The 15,321-nt window shown below is 52.0% G+C and overlaps 1 protein-coding gene across 3 annotated transcripts; it reads right to left on the reverse strand.

The window, feature by feature from the left end:
• Window positions 1-5,805: 5,805 nt before the first annotated feature.
• On the reverse strand, window positions 5,806-13,926 carry Tysnd1 (trypsin like peroxisomal matrix peptidase 1). 3 transcript variants are annotated; one of them, XM_045137525.1, is made up of 4 exons: window positions 12,676-13,926; window positions 9,860-9,990; window positions 7,986-8,171; window positions 5,806-6,530 (listed from the first exon to the last, which is right to left on the reverse strand). In XM_045137525.1, exons 1-4 carry the CDS (start codon window positions 13,851-13,853, stop codon window positions 6,313-6,315), a joined length of 1,713 nt encoding a protein of 570 aa, XP_044993460.1. In that variant the 5' UTR covers window positions 13,854-13,926; the 3' UTR covers window positions 5,806-6,312. The 3 variants fall into 3 exon arrangements, with proteins under 3 accessions (XP_044993460.1, XP_044993461.1, XP_044993462.1); XM_045137526.1 differs by lacking the exon at window positions 7,986-8,171; XM_045137527.1 differs by lacking the exons at window positions 7,986-8,171; window positions 9,860-9,990 and having other exon boundaries at window positions 6,365-6,530.
• Window positions 13,927-15,321: the final 1,395 nt, after the last annotated feature.

Here is a 15,321-nt window from a genome sequence, read left to right on the forward strand (position 1 = left end):
GCAATGCCTAATGACTGGAGTTCAGGACCCACATAAAGCCAGATGCACAAAGTGGCACATGTGTCTGGAGTTTGTTTGCAGCAGCTAGATGCTCTAGTGCAACCATATGCATTCTCTCTCTGTCTCTCCTTGCAAATAAACAAAAACATAGAAATAGAATCTATTATAACACCAAAGAATTGTATATGTTGCTGTTACGTGCCAGGCACAATATTTAAATATTTCACATAAGTACTCATCTCTTCATCTCCTCTATTTTGTTTTTTGGGGGGGTTGGGTTTATTTATTTTGATTTTTCAAGGTAGGGTCACACTCTAACACAGGCTGACCTGAAACTCACTCTGTAGTCCAAGAGCAAAATACACCCTTCTGCCAAAAAATGAAGGTGTATAAGTTATTATCAACCGCAGCAGAGAAGCAGCAGAGACCAAGATCTTCCAGAAGGAGGAAAGCAGCCAGAATCGGGCCTGGGCACCCGCAGCACCAGTCTGTGCAACCTGCCTGGTGGCACAGAGCTGTAGGAGCAGAAACCAGGTGGAGGGATTGTTCCCCTCACACCACCTTCCTCGCAAGGTCAAAAACCCAAAGGAGGGCTGGAGAGATGACTTAGCGGTTAAGCGCTTGCATGTGAAGCCTAAGGACCCCGGTTCGAGGCTCGGTTCCCCAGGTCCCACGTTAGCCAGATGCACAAGGGGGCGCACGCGTCTGGAGTTCGTTTGCAGAGGCTGGAAGCCCTGGCGCGCCCATTCTCTCTCTCTCCCTCTATCTGTCTTTCTCTCTGTGTCTGTCGCTCTCAAATAAATAAATTTAAAAAAAAATATTTTAAAAAAAACCCAAAGGAGAAGACAGCAGGGACCAGGTGAGCAGCTGCCGAAGGAGACACAAACGGGACCAGGTGAGCCGCCCGGGTGCAACTCCAGGCATCCTGCACAGCCTTCCATCCTCCAGCAGCCAGTGCCACGAAGCACCCGAGAATTCATTCACCACAGGCCTCGCGGCATCCAGCACAGCTAATCAGAGGGCCAGACCCACAGCACAACAGAGGGGAATGGAGGCGAGCACTCAGCATTGGTGACATTGGAAGCCATCCCAAAAGGTAACAGGGCCTACTTACCCAAAGCCAGGAACATAGGCCTGCACTGGAAGTGCTAATCTCACCTTCCATGTCAGGGCAGGTTAAGTGCTACAGTTGAGTGATATGTTCTTGGTTGGCTTTACCATTCCCAAGTAAGCTGCTAAAAAGCAGTTGCCTTTGGTGTTTCCTGATTGATAGGGCCTTTGTCTTTTTTGTCTGTCATTATTGGGGTCAGGGTCTGACTCAGCCCCAGACTGACCTGGAACCCATTTCAGACCAGAAATCTCAACCTCCCAGTTGACAGAATTAGGGGTGTAGGGCAACACACACCCTGAGGGACCTTGGCTTTACTAGATTATCTGTTTGTTCTAATCCTCACTCTTGCATAAATACACACAATGCTGGTTTTGATTGAATGTGTATATTGCTGAGATGAATTTTAGAATTTGCCAGTAAATTGCTCTACCGAGTATACTAAAATACTGAATAGCAGGCAAACCCAATACCTAGGGTCACTTCTGCTGTTTCTGTTATAGTATAAGAGCTATACCTGACTCCTTAAGCTCCTACTGTGAAGATATATAAAGTTTAATTTAAATGGCTAGGAACACTGCAGATAATTAGAAAACCCAAGCATCAAATTAACTCAAGATACAAAAATCTCTATATTAAAAAATCAAGCCAGGCGTGGTGGTGCACGCCTTTAATCCCAGCACTCGAGAGGCAGGGGTAGAAGGATCGCCGTGAGTTCGAGGCCACCCTGAGACTACATAGTGAATTCCAGATCAGCCTGAGCCAGAGTGAGACCCTACCTCAAAAAACCAAAAAAAAAAAAAAAAAAAAAAAATCAAGACAAGGGCTAGAGAGGTGGTTTAGCGCTTAAGCACTTGCCTGTGAAGCCTAAGGACCACGGCTCGAGGTTCAATTCCCCAAGACCTATGTAAACCAAATGCACAAGGGGGCGCATGTGTCTGGAGTTTGCAGTGGCTGGAGGCCCTGGCACGCCCATTCTCTCTCTATCTGCCTCTTTCCCTCTGTCTGTCTGTCACTCTCAAATAAATAAAAATAAACAACAAAAAAATTTTAAATCAAGACAACACAATCCCACCAAAAATTATAAATCTGTCAGAAATGACCTCCAGTGAGACTGTTTTAGATGAAATGCCTGACAAAGACTTCAAAAAAAAAAAAAAAAAAAGATTATATCTGTGCTCAAAGAGGAAAACAAGCTCCTGAAAGAGAACACAGGAAACCAACTTAATGAAATAAGGACATCAATATAGGACATGAGTAAGGAAATAGAAATAATGAAAAAATACCAATCAGAAATACTAGAAATGAAAAAACAGAGTCCGTCAACTAGAAAGCTCTGTACAGTCTCACCAGTAGAATGGACCAAGGAGAGGACAGAATATCTAAACTAGAAGACCAAGCAACAGATCTAACACAGTCCAACAAAGAGAAAGACAAACCAATAAGAAGGCATGAAAGGGAATTTCAAGACATTCAGGACACTAGGAAGAGATCAAACGTAAGAATTTAGGGAACAGTAGAAGAATTTCACTCCAAAGGCATAGCAAGTATTTTCAACAAAATCCTAGAATAAAACTTCCTCCAAATAAGGAAAGAGATGCCAATACAAATAAAGGAAACTTATAGAATGCCAAACAGACAAAATCAGGAAAGAGCCAGGCGTGGTGGCGCATGTCTTTAATCCCAGCACTCGGGAGGCAGAGGTAGGAGGATCACCGTGCGTTTGAGGCCACCCTGAGACTACACAGTGAATTCCATGTCAGCCTGGGCTAGAGTGAGATCGTATGGTGGGGTGCGGGGGTGGGGGGAGGAGGAGGGGAGAATGGGATGTGATGGTGCATGTCTTCTAGTAGGGGATCCCTGGAGCTTGCCGGACAGCCAGTCTAGCCTACTTGGTGAGCAAGCGCCAGGCCAGAGACCCCATCTCAAAAACGAGGTGGTCCACACCTGAGGTGTCCTCTTGCCTCCCAGCACATGTATATATACGCTTGCACATCCTCACACCTATGCACACACAATTCATGCAGCTATAATCTATGAACCAAAAAGTCAATGGTGAAGCTGGCATCACGGTGCACGCCTTTATTTTATTTGAGAGAGAGAGGGAGAAGCAGATAAAGAGAGAGGGAGAGAGACAGTGAGTGTGACAGGGCCTCCAGCCACTGCAAACAAACTCCAGATGCATGCACCCCCTTGTGCATATAATTTATGTGGGTCTTGAGGAATTGAACCTGGGTTCTTTGGCTTTGCAGGCCAGGGCCTTAACCACTAAGCCATCTCTCTAGCCCAAGACACATGCCTTTAATCCCAGCATTTGGGAAGCTGAGGACCTGTGGAACTTCCCCTGAATCTGTAAGCTTGAAATAAATCCCTTCCTCCCCAAACTGTGCCTGGTCTGCGTGTTTGTCCCAGCAACGTGAAGTGGACTGCAAAAGGGTGACAGAATTCTCCTCAACTGTCAACGGGGTTGAGGTAATAAAGAAACAGATTAGTGAAGCTTACCTGAGTGTGCCTGTAAGGGTTTCTAGGGATCATTGGGGGGGGGGGGTGATGTAATGACTCATCCATCAGTCCTCTGATGGGTTTGTAAGGTGATGGCATTATGGGGAGGTGGTGGAAAGGCTGGTGGAAGAAAGAGGTCCCTGGGTGCATGTGGGGGTGCTGCCTCCCGTCCTGGCTCTTCTCTGTTCCCTGGGTGCCATGATGCCAACTGCTCTTCTCTACCAGACTCCTCATTTTTGTTTTTGGATTTTTGAGTTAGGGTCTCACTGTAGCCCAGGCTGACCTGGAATTCACTATGTAGTCTCAGGCTGGCCTCGAACTCATGGCCACCTTCCTGCCTCTGCCTCCCGAGTACTGGGACTAAAGGCATGCACCACCACGCCTGCCTTCTTGCCCCTTCTGGATGGACAAGCACACCTGTAACAGCGAGCCAAAATAAAGCCTTCCATTTATGTCAGGTACTGTGTGACAGCCATGCGAAAAGTATATGAAGCATAGCATGTTAGAGCTGGTGTGGCCCGTCTCTAAGAACCTGTCTCAAGCCACAAAAGTTGACTGACTGTCATTCTCAACACCCTGTCTACAGGATGAAGACACTAGACCCAGAAGCGAGGACCAATCACTTGTCCTCTGACATCCAAGTGTGAGCCATGGTTCCTCATGAATGACCACACACACACACACACATACATGCACACAGATGAGCCATGGTTCCTCATGAATGACCACACACACACACACATACACGCACACAGATGAGCCATGGTTCCTCATGAATGACCACACACACACACACACACACACACAGATGAGCCATGGTTCCTCATGAATGACCTCACACACACACACTTACAGGTGCTCTCCCCATGAAGACAAGACCCCTGCCCTCCCTAAGTTTGCTCAACTGTCTAGTGAAAATCCTTCCTCTAGGGTGACCCTGACAACATGGGTGTTGTTTGGGCCTCATTCATAGTTTTTTTTAGCTTGGTGGTTTTATTTTAAATGTTTTATCTGCAAGCAGAGAGAGAAAAAAAAACGGGTGCACCAGGACCTCCAAGTGCTGCAATTAACTCCCAGATGCATGAGTCACTTTGTGCATATAGGGGGCGCTGGGGAATTAAACCCAGGTCATTAGGCTTTGCAGGCAAGTACCTTAACTGCTGAGCCATCTTTCCAGCCCATGTTTGGTGTTTTTGAGACAGAGTATCACATATCTCAGGTTAGCCTCAAACTCCCTTATATAGCCAAAGATGACCTTAAACTTCTGATCGTCCTGCTTCTAAGCCCTCCCCAGTGCTGGGATCACATGCACGTGCTGCCATGTCGTTTATGTGGTGCTGGGGACCAAACCAGGCCTTTGTGCAGGCGAGGCAGATCCTCTACCAACCAAGCTGCCACTCCAGCCCGCCTGCCGCTTTGGTTGTGTTGTGGAGTCATGGATCCAAACCCAGGGCCTCCTGCACTAGGCAAGTGCCCCATCACCAATTTACACCCTCATTCACCTTTGAGTCAGCACCCTCAACACACACCTATGGTCCAATGAAGACCTCTGCCCAACCAAGGCATCCTGTACATGCCTGGCACCAGGCCAGGCCAGCACTTTCCAGGACTGGCGTGTCCCAGGCAGCACAGCGTGGTACACCATGAAGGCCGGACTGCCGGACTGGCTTGAGAAGAGGCCTGTCAGGAAGTAACACAAAATTCATGCAGGTTTCTACCAGATGCTGGCTGGTTCCAGGCTGTGTTAGGTTTTGTTTTGAGGTGTGTCTTTGTTTTGTTTTGAATTTATTTAAATTTTTTTTTGTTTGAGAGCAACAGAGAGAGAAAGAGGAAGATATAGAGAGAGAATGGGTGCGCCAGGGCCTCCAGCCACCCCAAACGAACTCCAGACGCGTGCGCCCCCTTGTGTATCTGGCTAACGTGGGTCCTGGGGAATCAAGCCCTGAATCGGGGTCCTTAGGCTTCACAGGCAAGCGCTTAACCGCTAAGCCATCTCTCCAGCACATGTTTAGTGTTTTCAAGGTAGGATCTCACTCGAGCCCAAGCTGACCTGAAATTCACTATGTAGTCTCAGGGTGGCCTTGAACTCACAGTGATCCTGCCTCCTGAGTGCTGGGATTAAAGGCGTGCACCTGTCTTCAGCTGTTTGTTTATTTTTTTTTTCCTTTGAGGAAAAGCAGGTGGTATATGACAAGTCATCAAGAAGATGGTTTATTTCCCAGCCCCCACGTGTTAGATGATTCCGAGGAAAACAAGGCCCTGTCAGAGTGAGGTCCCACGCGTCCTGGCTTTCCGGGACTTGCCTGGCCCTAGGTGTGGCGACAGAGACAGACACCCCTGTTTCTAGCTGCTCAGAGCAGAGTCCCAGCTGACCACAGTGGCAGGCAAGAACCCCGGCCCTAGGGAGCCGCTGCCCCAACTCTGCCCGCCTTCCAGCAGCATCTGTCTAGTGGTCCGGAACCCCCAGAAAGGGACCATGATACTGCTGAGGGGACAGAGAGAGGTGAGGGCTCAAGAAAACACCCCAAAGTGGGCTGCAGCGAAGTCTGTGCCCCGGCAGTCAGTGGGGAGAGACGGGGAGAAGGCCCGAAGGGAGCATGCCCTGGCAGGGGCTGGATCCCGGCTGCCCAGGTTGGCACCACCTCAGCACCGCTTCCCCCGTCACACAGTGGTCCCGCTTCTCCCTGGCGGGGGGCGCGGCCTCAGAGCTTGCTCCGGGGGACGTCGGGCAGGGGCCGCTGCAGCCGCCACACCACCCTGACCGGGTCAGCGGCGCGGTCCAGCTCTCGGAGGCCGCTCAGGTCACCGGTCTGGCTGTACCGCTGCAAGGCCGGCTGCAGCACGGTGATGGGAACGCTGAAGTTGAGGTGCGGGTAGGCAGCCCCTGTGTTATTGTCCCGGGTGTTGCTGGCAACGATGCCTGTGGGGGAGTTGAGAGCAAAGGGGCTGTAAGTCAGGGGACAGGTGGGGGGGGGGCGTCTGCTGCGGATGTGGCAACAGGCCAGGGACAGATGCTAAGCTTCAGGCCACAGATTCGCTCCTCGCTGCTAACCCACTTCTCACACAGCCATACTGTCTCCTTCACACCACCCACATCGACCACACTGACTGGTTCCCTCCTCCACCTCTCTCTCACCCTCCACGAGGGCACAGCCTTTGGTTCACAGGACCTAGCACAGCACCTGGTGCAGAGGAGGAGCTCGGCCAACACCGCCGAGTAACTCAAAGCAGAAATGAGATCCACGTTTTGCTACCCATGATCAGAATACTGTGTGTGTGGGGGGGGGGGGTACACCAGTTGCTTGCTGCTGCAAATGAATGCCTGACTATCTTTAAATGGGGGGCTGGGGAATTGAGCCCAGGCAGGCAGACTTCTCAAGCAAGCACCTTTAATCACTGAGCCATCTCTCCAAACCCCAAAGTTTTTTTTTTTAATTTTATTATTATTATTATTATTATTGGTTTTTCAAGGTAGGGTCACACTCTAGCCCAGGCTGACCTGGAATTCATTATGTAGTCTCAGGATGGTCTTGAACTCATGGCGATCCTTCTACCTCTGCCTCCCAAGTGCTCGGATTAAAGGCGTGCGCCACCATGCCCACGCCCCAGAGTATTGTTTTAAAGATCACTTTATACTGCCAGCAGCCTCACTTAAATACTCAAGCCCCTGTGTACCGTTCACGCAGCCTCCCCCAGGCACTACCTCGTCATCCAGAAACACCAAAACCAGAACGGAATTAGCTCTGGCGCAACACTGTGGTCCAAAGTGCAGAATTCCTTGTTTTCATCAACGTCCTCTTCTTGCTCCAGAACCCACCCCAGACCCCTCCTTAGTCACCCGTCTCCAATGTCCTACACCTCCAGTCAGTTTCTCAGACTTCCTTTACCTTTTGTGTCCTGGCCACTTTGAAGAGTTACAGGGTAGTTATTTTTCTCAAATGGCTCTGCATGCGGATTTATCTATCTTGTGATTGGATTGAGTTCTGCATTACTAACACACTCGAGGGCTGGAGTGATGGCTCAGCAATTAAGGCACTTGCCCACAATGCCAAAGGACCCAGGTTCGATTGCCCAGCACCCACATAAGCCAGATGCACAAGGTGGGGCATACATCTAAAATTCAATGGCTAACCCAAGGTCACAAACAGTAGATTAGTGCCAGCAAAGGGCCCTGGGCCTAGATCCCTCCTCTCCCAGCTCAGCCTTCCTCCATCTCCACATCAGAGTCAGAAAAGCCCAAAGACTTTGGCTAACTACCTGAGGGCGTAAGACCCACCACATCCCAGAGGACCCTCCCAGGACTAGACAGAGAACATTCACCAGCAAGGTCAAGGCTCTAGCTATGGGCCTGGGGGAGGTCCACGGAGCTGGTTACCCAAGAGGTCTCCTGAGCGGTTGGAGAAGAGAGGTCCTCCGCTGGAGCCGCCGTGCACAGCACACGTGGTCTGCAGCATCACCGGGGCGTCCTCCACCTGCACCACAGCCGAGAGGATGCCCGAGGTCACCGAGGGTCCACAGGCCTGGCCGAAGACACCAAAGCCCACCACACTGACAGGATCACCTGCCAGGGCAGACAGGAGAGAAGCAGGGCATCTCTGTTTTTGTTTGTTTTTTTGGTTTTTCGAGGTAGGGTCTCACTCTAGTCCGGGCTAACCTAGAATTCACTATGTAGTCTCAGGCTGGCTTCGAACTCACAGGGATCCTCCTACCTCCCAAGTCCTGGGATTAAAGGTGTGAGCCACCATGCCTGGTGACGTCTGTATTCTACAGATTCACTCTCTGTCCCTTCTGCTTGAGGTCTCTGACGAGACACCCCACCACACCCCAGAAGGCGCCTCTGCCAAGAACCCATGCAGGAAGAAATAGGAGAAATCCCTGAGTCCAAATGAATGTGCGCAAATCCTACACGCAGAGGACTGTCAGACCGGTCCTCAGGCCTGCACCAGGCAGTCACGTTTAGGGTCCTCCTCACCTAACTTAGGGGCTCACGATCGTGGAATCAATATCCATCTCTTTCCAGGACTAAGTCTCTTGATGAAAAGACATGGTGGTAGAAACCACCAGGTTGCCCCACTGTCTTCCCCAAGGACTGTGAAGGGGCAAGGCGAGGCTAACAGCTCACAGGGTCTCACACAGTCCTCACCAGCCCCGGGAGCAAGGTGAGCACCCTACTTGACAATGTGGAAACCCGTGTTGGGCATGGTGGCGCACGCCTTTAATCTCAGCATTTCAGAGGAGGAGGTAGGAGGATCATTGTGAGTTCGAGGCCATCGTCCTGCAACTACAGAGTGAACTTCAGGTCAGCCTGGGCTAGAGTAAGATCTTACCTCAAAAAACCAAGAAAACAAAAAAAGAATGCGGCCAGGTGTGGTGGAGCACACCTTTAATCCCAGCACTAGGAAGCAGAGGTAGGAGGATTACTGTGAGTTCAAGATCATTCTAAGACTTCATAGTGAATTCCAAGTCAGCCCGAGCTAAAGTAAGACCCTACCTTGAAGAACAACCCCACCCCAACACCAACAAAAGCAGAAACCTAAGCAGGGAACAGTTAAATACTTTGTCCAAGGCCACCGGTGGCACAGAGCTGCCAATCCAGAGGTCCTGTCCCCTTTTGTTACTATATCACAGTGATTCCATGAAATGGGGTATCTGGTACTCATATGGCAGCACCCCTCAGTCTCTGAATCCAAATCATGCCATCAGAACAAGGGTGCCACTCATGCCTGTGACCAGAAGTGTCAAAAGGAGCTGCTAAGATTAGGGAGTTTGCCTGCAAAGCCAAAGGACCCCAGTTCAATTCTCCAGGACCCATGTAAGCCAGATGCACAAGGGGGCGTATGCATATGGAATTCATCTGCAATGGCTGGAGGCCCCGGGTGCGCCTATTCTCTCTCAAATAATAAATAAATGAAATAATAATATAAATAAATAAATGAGTAACTAAAATAAATAAATATACTTTTTAAAAAATGGAATTAAAAAAAAGGAGCTGCTAAGTTCCAGTACCCTGATACTTCACTGTTGTGAGTCCTAAACAGTGCACCCCATGTGGCTCAACACTTTGGGTATCCCAGCACACAGGGAGGCCTCCAGCAAGGATCCTGCAATGCTCCCTGGGCCCCTTACTTCAGCTGAGGTGGGGAAGGGCACTGGACATCTGACACATTTAGTCACCACTCACTCTCCTTTCTGGGGCCCAGCCCAGCCCAGGTGAGACCCCTCCTTCATACTGTGACCCTTCTCCTTTACCTTCGTGGAAGTGCTCAGCGGGCACAGGCGTGGGGACACCGTCCAGGTCCTCCTCCAGGCTCACCACCGCTATGTCATATGGACATACCTCCTGGGTGGCAAACACCACGTGTCCCCAGACTGCCACACTCCTGGGGCAAAGAAAACAAAGACAGACTGGCCTCACACCCTTCAGCACTAGGAAGAAAGTGAGATGAAAGCAACAACAAAAGTCATGGGCTGGGGCTGGAGAGATGGCTTAGTGGTTAAGGCACTTGCCTATAAAGCCAAATGGACCTAAGTTTGATTCCCCAGGACCCACGTTAGCTAGATGCACAAGGAGGCACACACATCTGGAGTTCATTTGCAGTGGCCTGATGCCCTGTCACACCCATTCTCTCTCTCTCTCTCTCCTTGTGTCCGTCTCTGTCTCTCTCAAATAAATGAAAAGAAGTTTAAAGAAAGAATCATGGTGACTGGGCTTCTGCGTGAGAATGAAAATACTTAGTAGCAGAGGCCAGTAAGTTGAAAAGGAGACATAAAGGGTGGAGAAAGGAAGGGAGGAGGGTACTTAATAGGTTGATATTGTATATATGTAATTACAATGATTGTAATGGGAAGGTAATATGATGGAGAATGGAATTTCAAACGGGAAAGTGTGGGGGTGGGGAGGGAGGGAATTACCATGGGATATATTTTATAATCATGGAAAATGTTAATAAAAATTAAAAAAAAAAAAAAAGAATCATGGACTTGGCCAGGCATGGTGGCGCACGCCTTTAATCCCATCACTCAGGAAGGCAGAGGTAGGAGGATCACCATGAGTTCGAAGACAGCCTGGGACTGTGGAGTGAGTCCACTGCCCTGCCTGAACTCTGCTGAGAGCATGCATCTCAGGTCAAGGATGTTCTGAATGGCAAGGCCAGATACACATGTATGCCAATGCAGATTAAGGAGTTTAGAGCCTCTTTCTCCCGAGCAGGATAAGGAAATTATCCTTGCAGCCACAGGCCACCATGCCCTGCTGGCTGCCTGCCTTTCTTCTTTGCAAACACTTACTAGGTCTTAACATAACATGTGGCCTTGGGAAAGCGCTCTGGAGACAAATGATGCTATGCTAACAGTCAATGATTAATGATGTGCACGCATCTGCATACACCACATACTACACACTCGCACACCAGGCATGGTGGCTCACCTTTGTAATTCCAGCACCTTGGAGGTGGAGCATCAGTAGTTCAAGGCCAGCCTCAGCTAACAGCCTGAGGCTAACCTAGGCTACATGAAACCCTATCTAAAAAAAGTGTGGTGCCCCCCCCCACACACACACCTTTAATCCTGGCACTTATGGAGACAGAGATAGGAGAATTGTTGCAAGTTCAAGGCCAGCCTGGGCTAGTGTGAGACCCATGTATGTCTTTACTCCCAGCATTATTAGGCAGAGATAAGACTGCTGTGAGTTCAAGGCCTGCCTGGGACTACAGAGTGAGTTCCAAGTCAGCCTGGACTAGAATGAGACGCTACCTCAAAAAAAAAAAAAAAAAAAAAAATCATAGCCGGGTACCCACGCCTTTTAATTCCAGCACTCAGGAGACAGAGGTAGGAGCATCTCCATGAGTTCAAGGCCACCCTGAGAGTACTTAGTGAATGCCAGGTCAGCCCGGGCTAGAGTGTGACCCTACTTCCAAAAAACAAAAACAAAAACAGAGCTAGAGAGATGGCTTAGTGGTTAAGGCATTTGCCTGCAAAGCCAAAGACCTAGGTTCGATTCCCCAGGACCCACGTTAGCCAGATGCACAAGAGGGTGCATGCGTCTGGAGTTCATTTGCAGTGGCTGGAGGCCCTAGCGTGCCCATTCTCTCTCTCCCCCTTTCTCTGTCAAATAAATAACTATATTAAAAATGAAATCATGACTGTTCTGTGTGCTGTTCATAGGGACTCTGGCAAAGCTGGGCTGGGTTAGTCTCACTGGGCTAACCTTCAGAAGACATTCAGGAAGATCTGGGCTCCAAGGCTGGTTGAGCCAGGTGAGGTGAAGGTCAGGAATTAACACCAGGCTGTTAACTTTGCCCTAAGAACCTGGGTCTACAGAAGAAAAAAAAAAAAAAAAAAAAGCTAGAAAATCAAGCCAGTCTGCCAAGGCCACTGTCCTATTGCCACAGCAAAAGGAGGGCAAAGGTGTTTTTCCCTGCAGAGGGTATAAGGGACTGTCTAAAGTCCTAGGCTAGCTGCCTTCTGAGGCACCCAGAGACTGTTCAGAACCCATCAACCAACATCTGGAATTCGTTTGCACTGGCTGGAGGTCTTGGTGTGCCCATTCTCTCCATCTCTCTCTCAAATAAATAAAAATAAGATATTAAAAAGAAATCTACACGTTAAAAAAAAAAAACAGATTTGCTATGGAAACTCAGGTTGACTATACTCCACTCTTGACAGTCAGTCCTGGAAGCTTGTGTTTTTCCCAAATAAAACCTTCCATCTTTACCTCAAAAAAACAGGGGGAAAAAAAAAAAACAGATTTGTAGCCGGGCGTGGTGGCGCACGCTTTTAATTTCAGGGCTTAGGATGCACAGGAAGGAAGATCTCTGTGAGTTCAAGGCCACCCTGAGACTACAGAGTGAATTCCAGATCAGCCTGAGCTAGAGTGAGGCCAAAAAATCAAACAAACAAAAAAACCACCAGATTTGTGTGCAGCATGGTGGTATCTTGTTCCCTGCCAGAAGACCCAGACCCTGTCACCCGGGGTTCTGTCAAGGTCGAGGGAAGGGTCCCAGGTCTCCACCGACAGCATTCACAACCTGAGCCCTGGTGAGTGCGGGCAGCCCTCTGGGCCTTACTTGGGGGTGGCAGAGTGCACCAGGACCTTGGATGCCTCTCTGGGGGCCACGTGTCGGCAGGTCAGCACAAGGCGGGGCGCCACGGCCACTCCCGAACCCCACACGGTGCCGCATTCCACCAACACGGCGGCGGCCGCCCACGGGGGCCCGAGGTCCGGCAGGGGCGAACCCCGTGGGGAGCCCGCCTCGGGCGGCAGGAGGGCGGCCAGGGCGGAGGCTTCCGGGCAGCGCAGGCGATGGGCGGCGGCGCGGGCGGCGCGGAGCAGCGGGGCGGCGGCGCAGAGCAGCGTGAGGCCGACCCACTCGCGGGCCTTCCAGCAGAGCGGCGCGGCCACCAGCGCCACGAGCGCGCCCGCGGGCCGCGCGGCGAACACGCCTCCGCCCTCGGTGCCGGGCAGGCAGCGAGCATCGGTCAGCAGCAGGGGCCCCGCCACGTTGCTCAGCACGCCTCGGCTCAGCGTGTTGAGGAAGATGTCCGGGCAGAAGGCTCCGAACGGGGATCCGCAGGCCAGCAGCGGGGCGCCCTTGGGCACGGTCCCGAGCGGGGCCACGGCCACGGCCGCGGCGGGCGCGCGCTCCAGCTCGGGCGGCGTCTCCCCGCCGGGCGGCACCCGCAGCAGCGCGAACCAGCCCAGCGCTCTCAGCTGGTCCTCCTCCTCCTCCTCCGACAGCTCGTCGTGGGGCGCCGAGTTCGCGAAGTGCCACTGCTCGGCCGCCTCGGCCCCGAAGAGGCGCGCGAAGTGGGCGCGGAAGGCCGGGCAGCTCAGCAGCAGCAGCAGCTCGGCCGGGCGCGGGGGAGGTCGCGGGCGGGGCCGGCCGGCCGCCCGGGTGGGGGGCTCGGGACCCGCACACCGGGGCGTGCACACCCCCGGCCGCTCGGGCTCCGCGTGACCCGAGGCACTCGAGGCCGGCGGCCCCCACTGCACGTGAAGGCGCAGGTCGTCACGGCAACTGTCGCCCGGCAGGAAGGCGACTCCGGCCTCCGTCAGAGAGCCACTGCCCGCCCGAAGGAAAGGGGTGAAGATCCCCCCGTGGCACAGCACCAGGCCCGGGCTGCGGCTCACGATCACCCCGCTGCAGCTCCACGAGCCCGCCTCCGGTCGCCCCGCGCGACAGGCGCTCACCACGCAGCCCGACTGCACGGCTGCCCTCGTGGAAGGCTCCCACTGCCGCCCCATGGCTTCGGGGACAGGACGGGCGGGGTTTCGTCCCTGGGGGGAGAACGAGCGAGCCGGACTCGGGGTCCGGCACGGCGACGGCCCCAAGACGCCACCGGCCGGCTGCGACGGGCGCAAAAGTATTGACTCAGGGCTTCCTCGTGGAGCCCGATTGGCTAAGCGCCCCCAACTGGACCGTCCTGATTGGCTGAGCAGGGCGCTAAGCTCCGATTGGCTGATGGTGCGGAGTCCCCGCCCCCTCGGGTTGACGCCACCTGTGGCGCTTAGGAAAGGATGCTCGAGACCCGGACGAAGCCCTCTCCTCCCGATGAGAGTGACGGGCACGCGACGTGACGGGGAGATGGTAGTAGATGACAGGAGGGCGTGTCCCTCGGGGCTTCATGTGTCGTTTGTTGGGCTGACGAGACAACAAACTTGGCCAGCCGGCAGTAGGACCCCACGCCTCTGCACAGGTTGTAAGCAACCTTCAGTCCGCAGCCTGGGGTACCCTGAGCTGATTCAGTATATACTTTCAATTTTTTAAAACATTTTTGTTTATTTGAGAGTGACAGACAGACAAAGAGGCAGAGAGAGAGAGAGAAAATGGACCTCCAGCCACTGCAAACGAAGTCCAGATGCATATGCCACCTTGGGTATCTGGCTTATGTTAAGCCATCTCTCCAGCCCTACTTTTAATCTCTTTTTCAAGGCAAGGTTTCACTCTAGCCTGGGCTAACTTGGAATTCACTATGTAGTCTCAGGGTGGTCTCGAACTCACAGCGATCCTCCTACTTCTGCCTCCCCAGTGCTGGGGTTAAAGGCGTGCGCCACCACTACTTTCAATTTTTACTAGTACTCCTACTTTCAAATTTTCAAAGTAAACCCACAGCAACCCACTAGGGGGCACGCGACTCCCCAAATTATTCCTATGACCCTGGTATGAAGATCCCAGCACCACAAATTTCATAAACCAGATCTGCTTTGTTAAATTGCCCTTTAATCTCTCTTCCTCTCAAATAAACTGAGCTTGGTGGTGCACGCCTTTAATCCCAGCACTCGGGAGGCAGAAGTAGGTGGATTGCCATGAGTTCAAGGCCACCTGCAACTACATAGTGAATTCCAGATCAGCCTGGACTAGAGTGAGACCTTTCCCTTCGAAAAAGAAAAATAACAGAGATGCCCTGCTTCTCTCCTCCCCTCCCTGGCAGGTAATCCTGTCAGTGTGGTGCGCTGCGTGTCTTCAGCCAGGCCTGCAAGCTCTCGTTGACCTCGGACCTCCTTTGGGCTGTGAGGCAGGTGAACGGCCCAGTGATGCTACAGACCACGTGGGCTGCGCACTGCGGCTCCAGTGGAGGACCCTCTTCTCCAACCGCACAGGGAACCCCTTGGGTAACCAGCTCCTTGAACCTCCCCCAGTCCCATAGCTAGAGCCTTCGCCTTGCTGGTGAATGTTCTGTCTGAGATATGGTGGGTGGTATGCCCAATATGG

Source organism: Jaculus jaculus, chromosome 18 (assembly GCF_020740685.1).
Source record: "Jaculus jaculus isolate mJacJac1 chromosome 18, mJacJac1.mat.Y.cur, whole genome shotgun sequence".
Taxonomy (NCBI): domain Eukaryota; kingdom Metazoa; phylum Chordata; class Mammalia; order Rodentia; family Dipodidae; genus Jaculus; species Jaculus jaculus.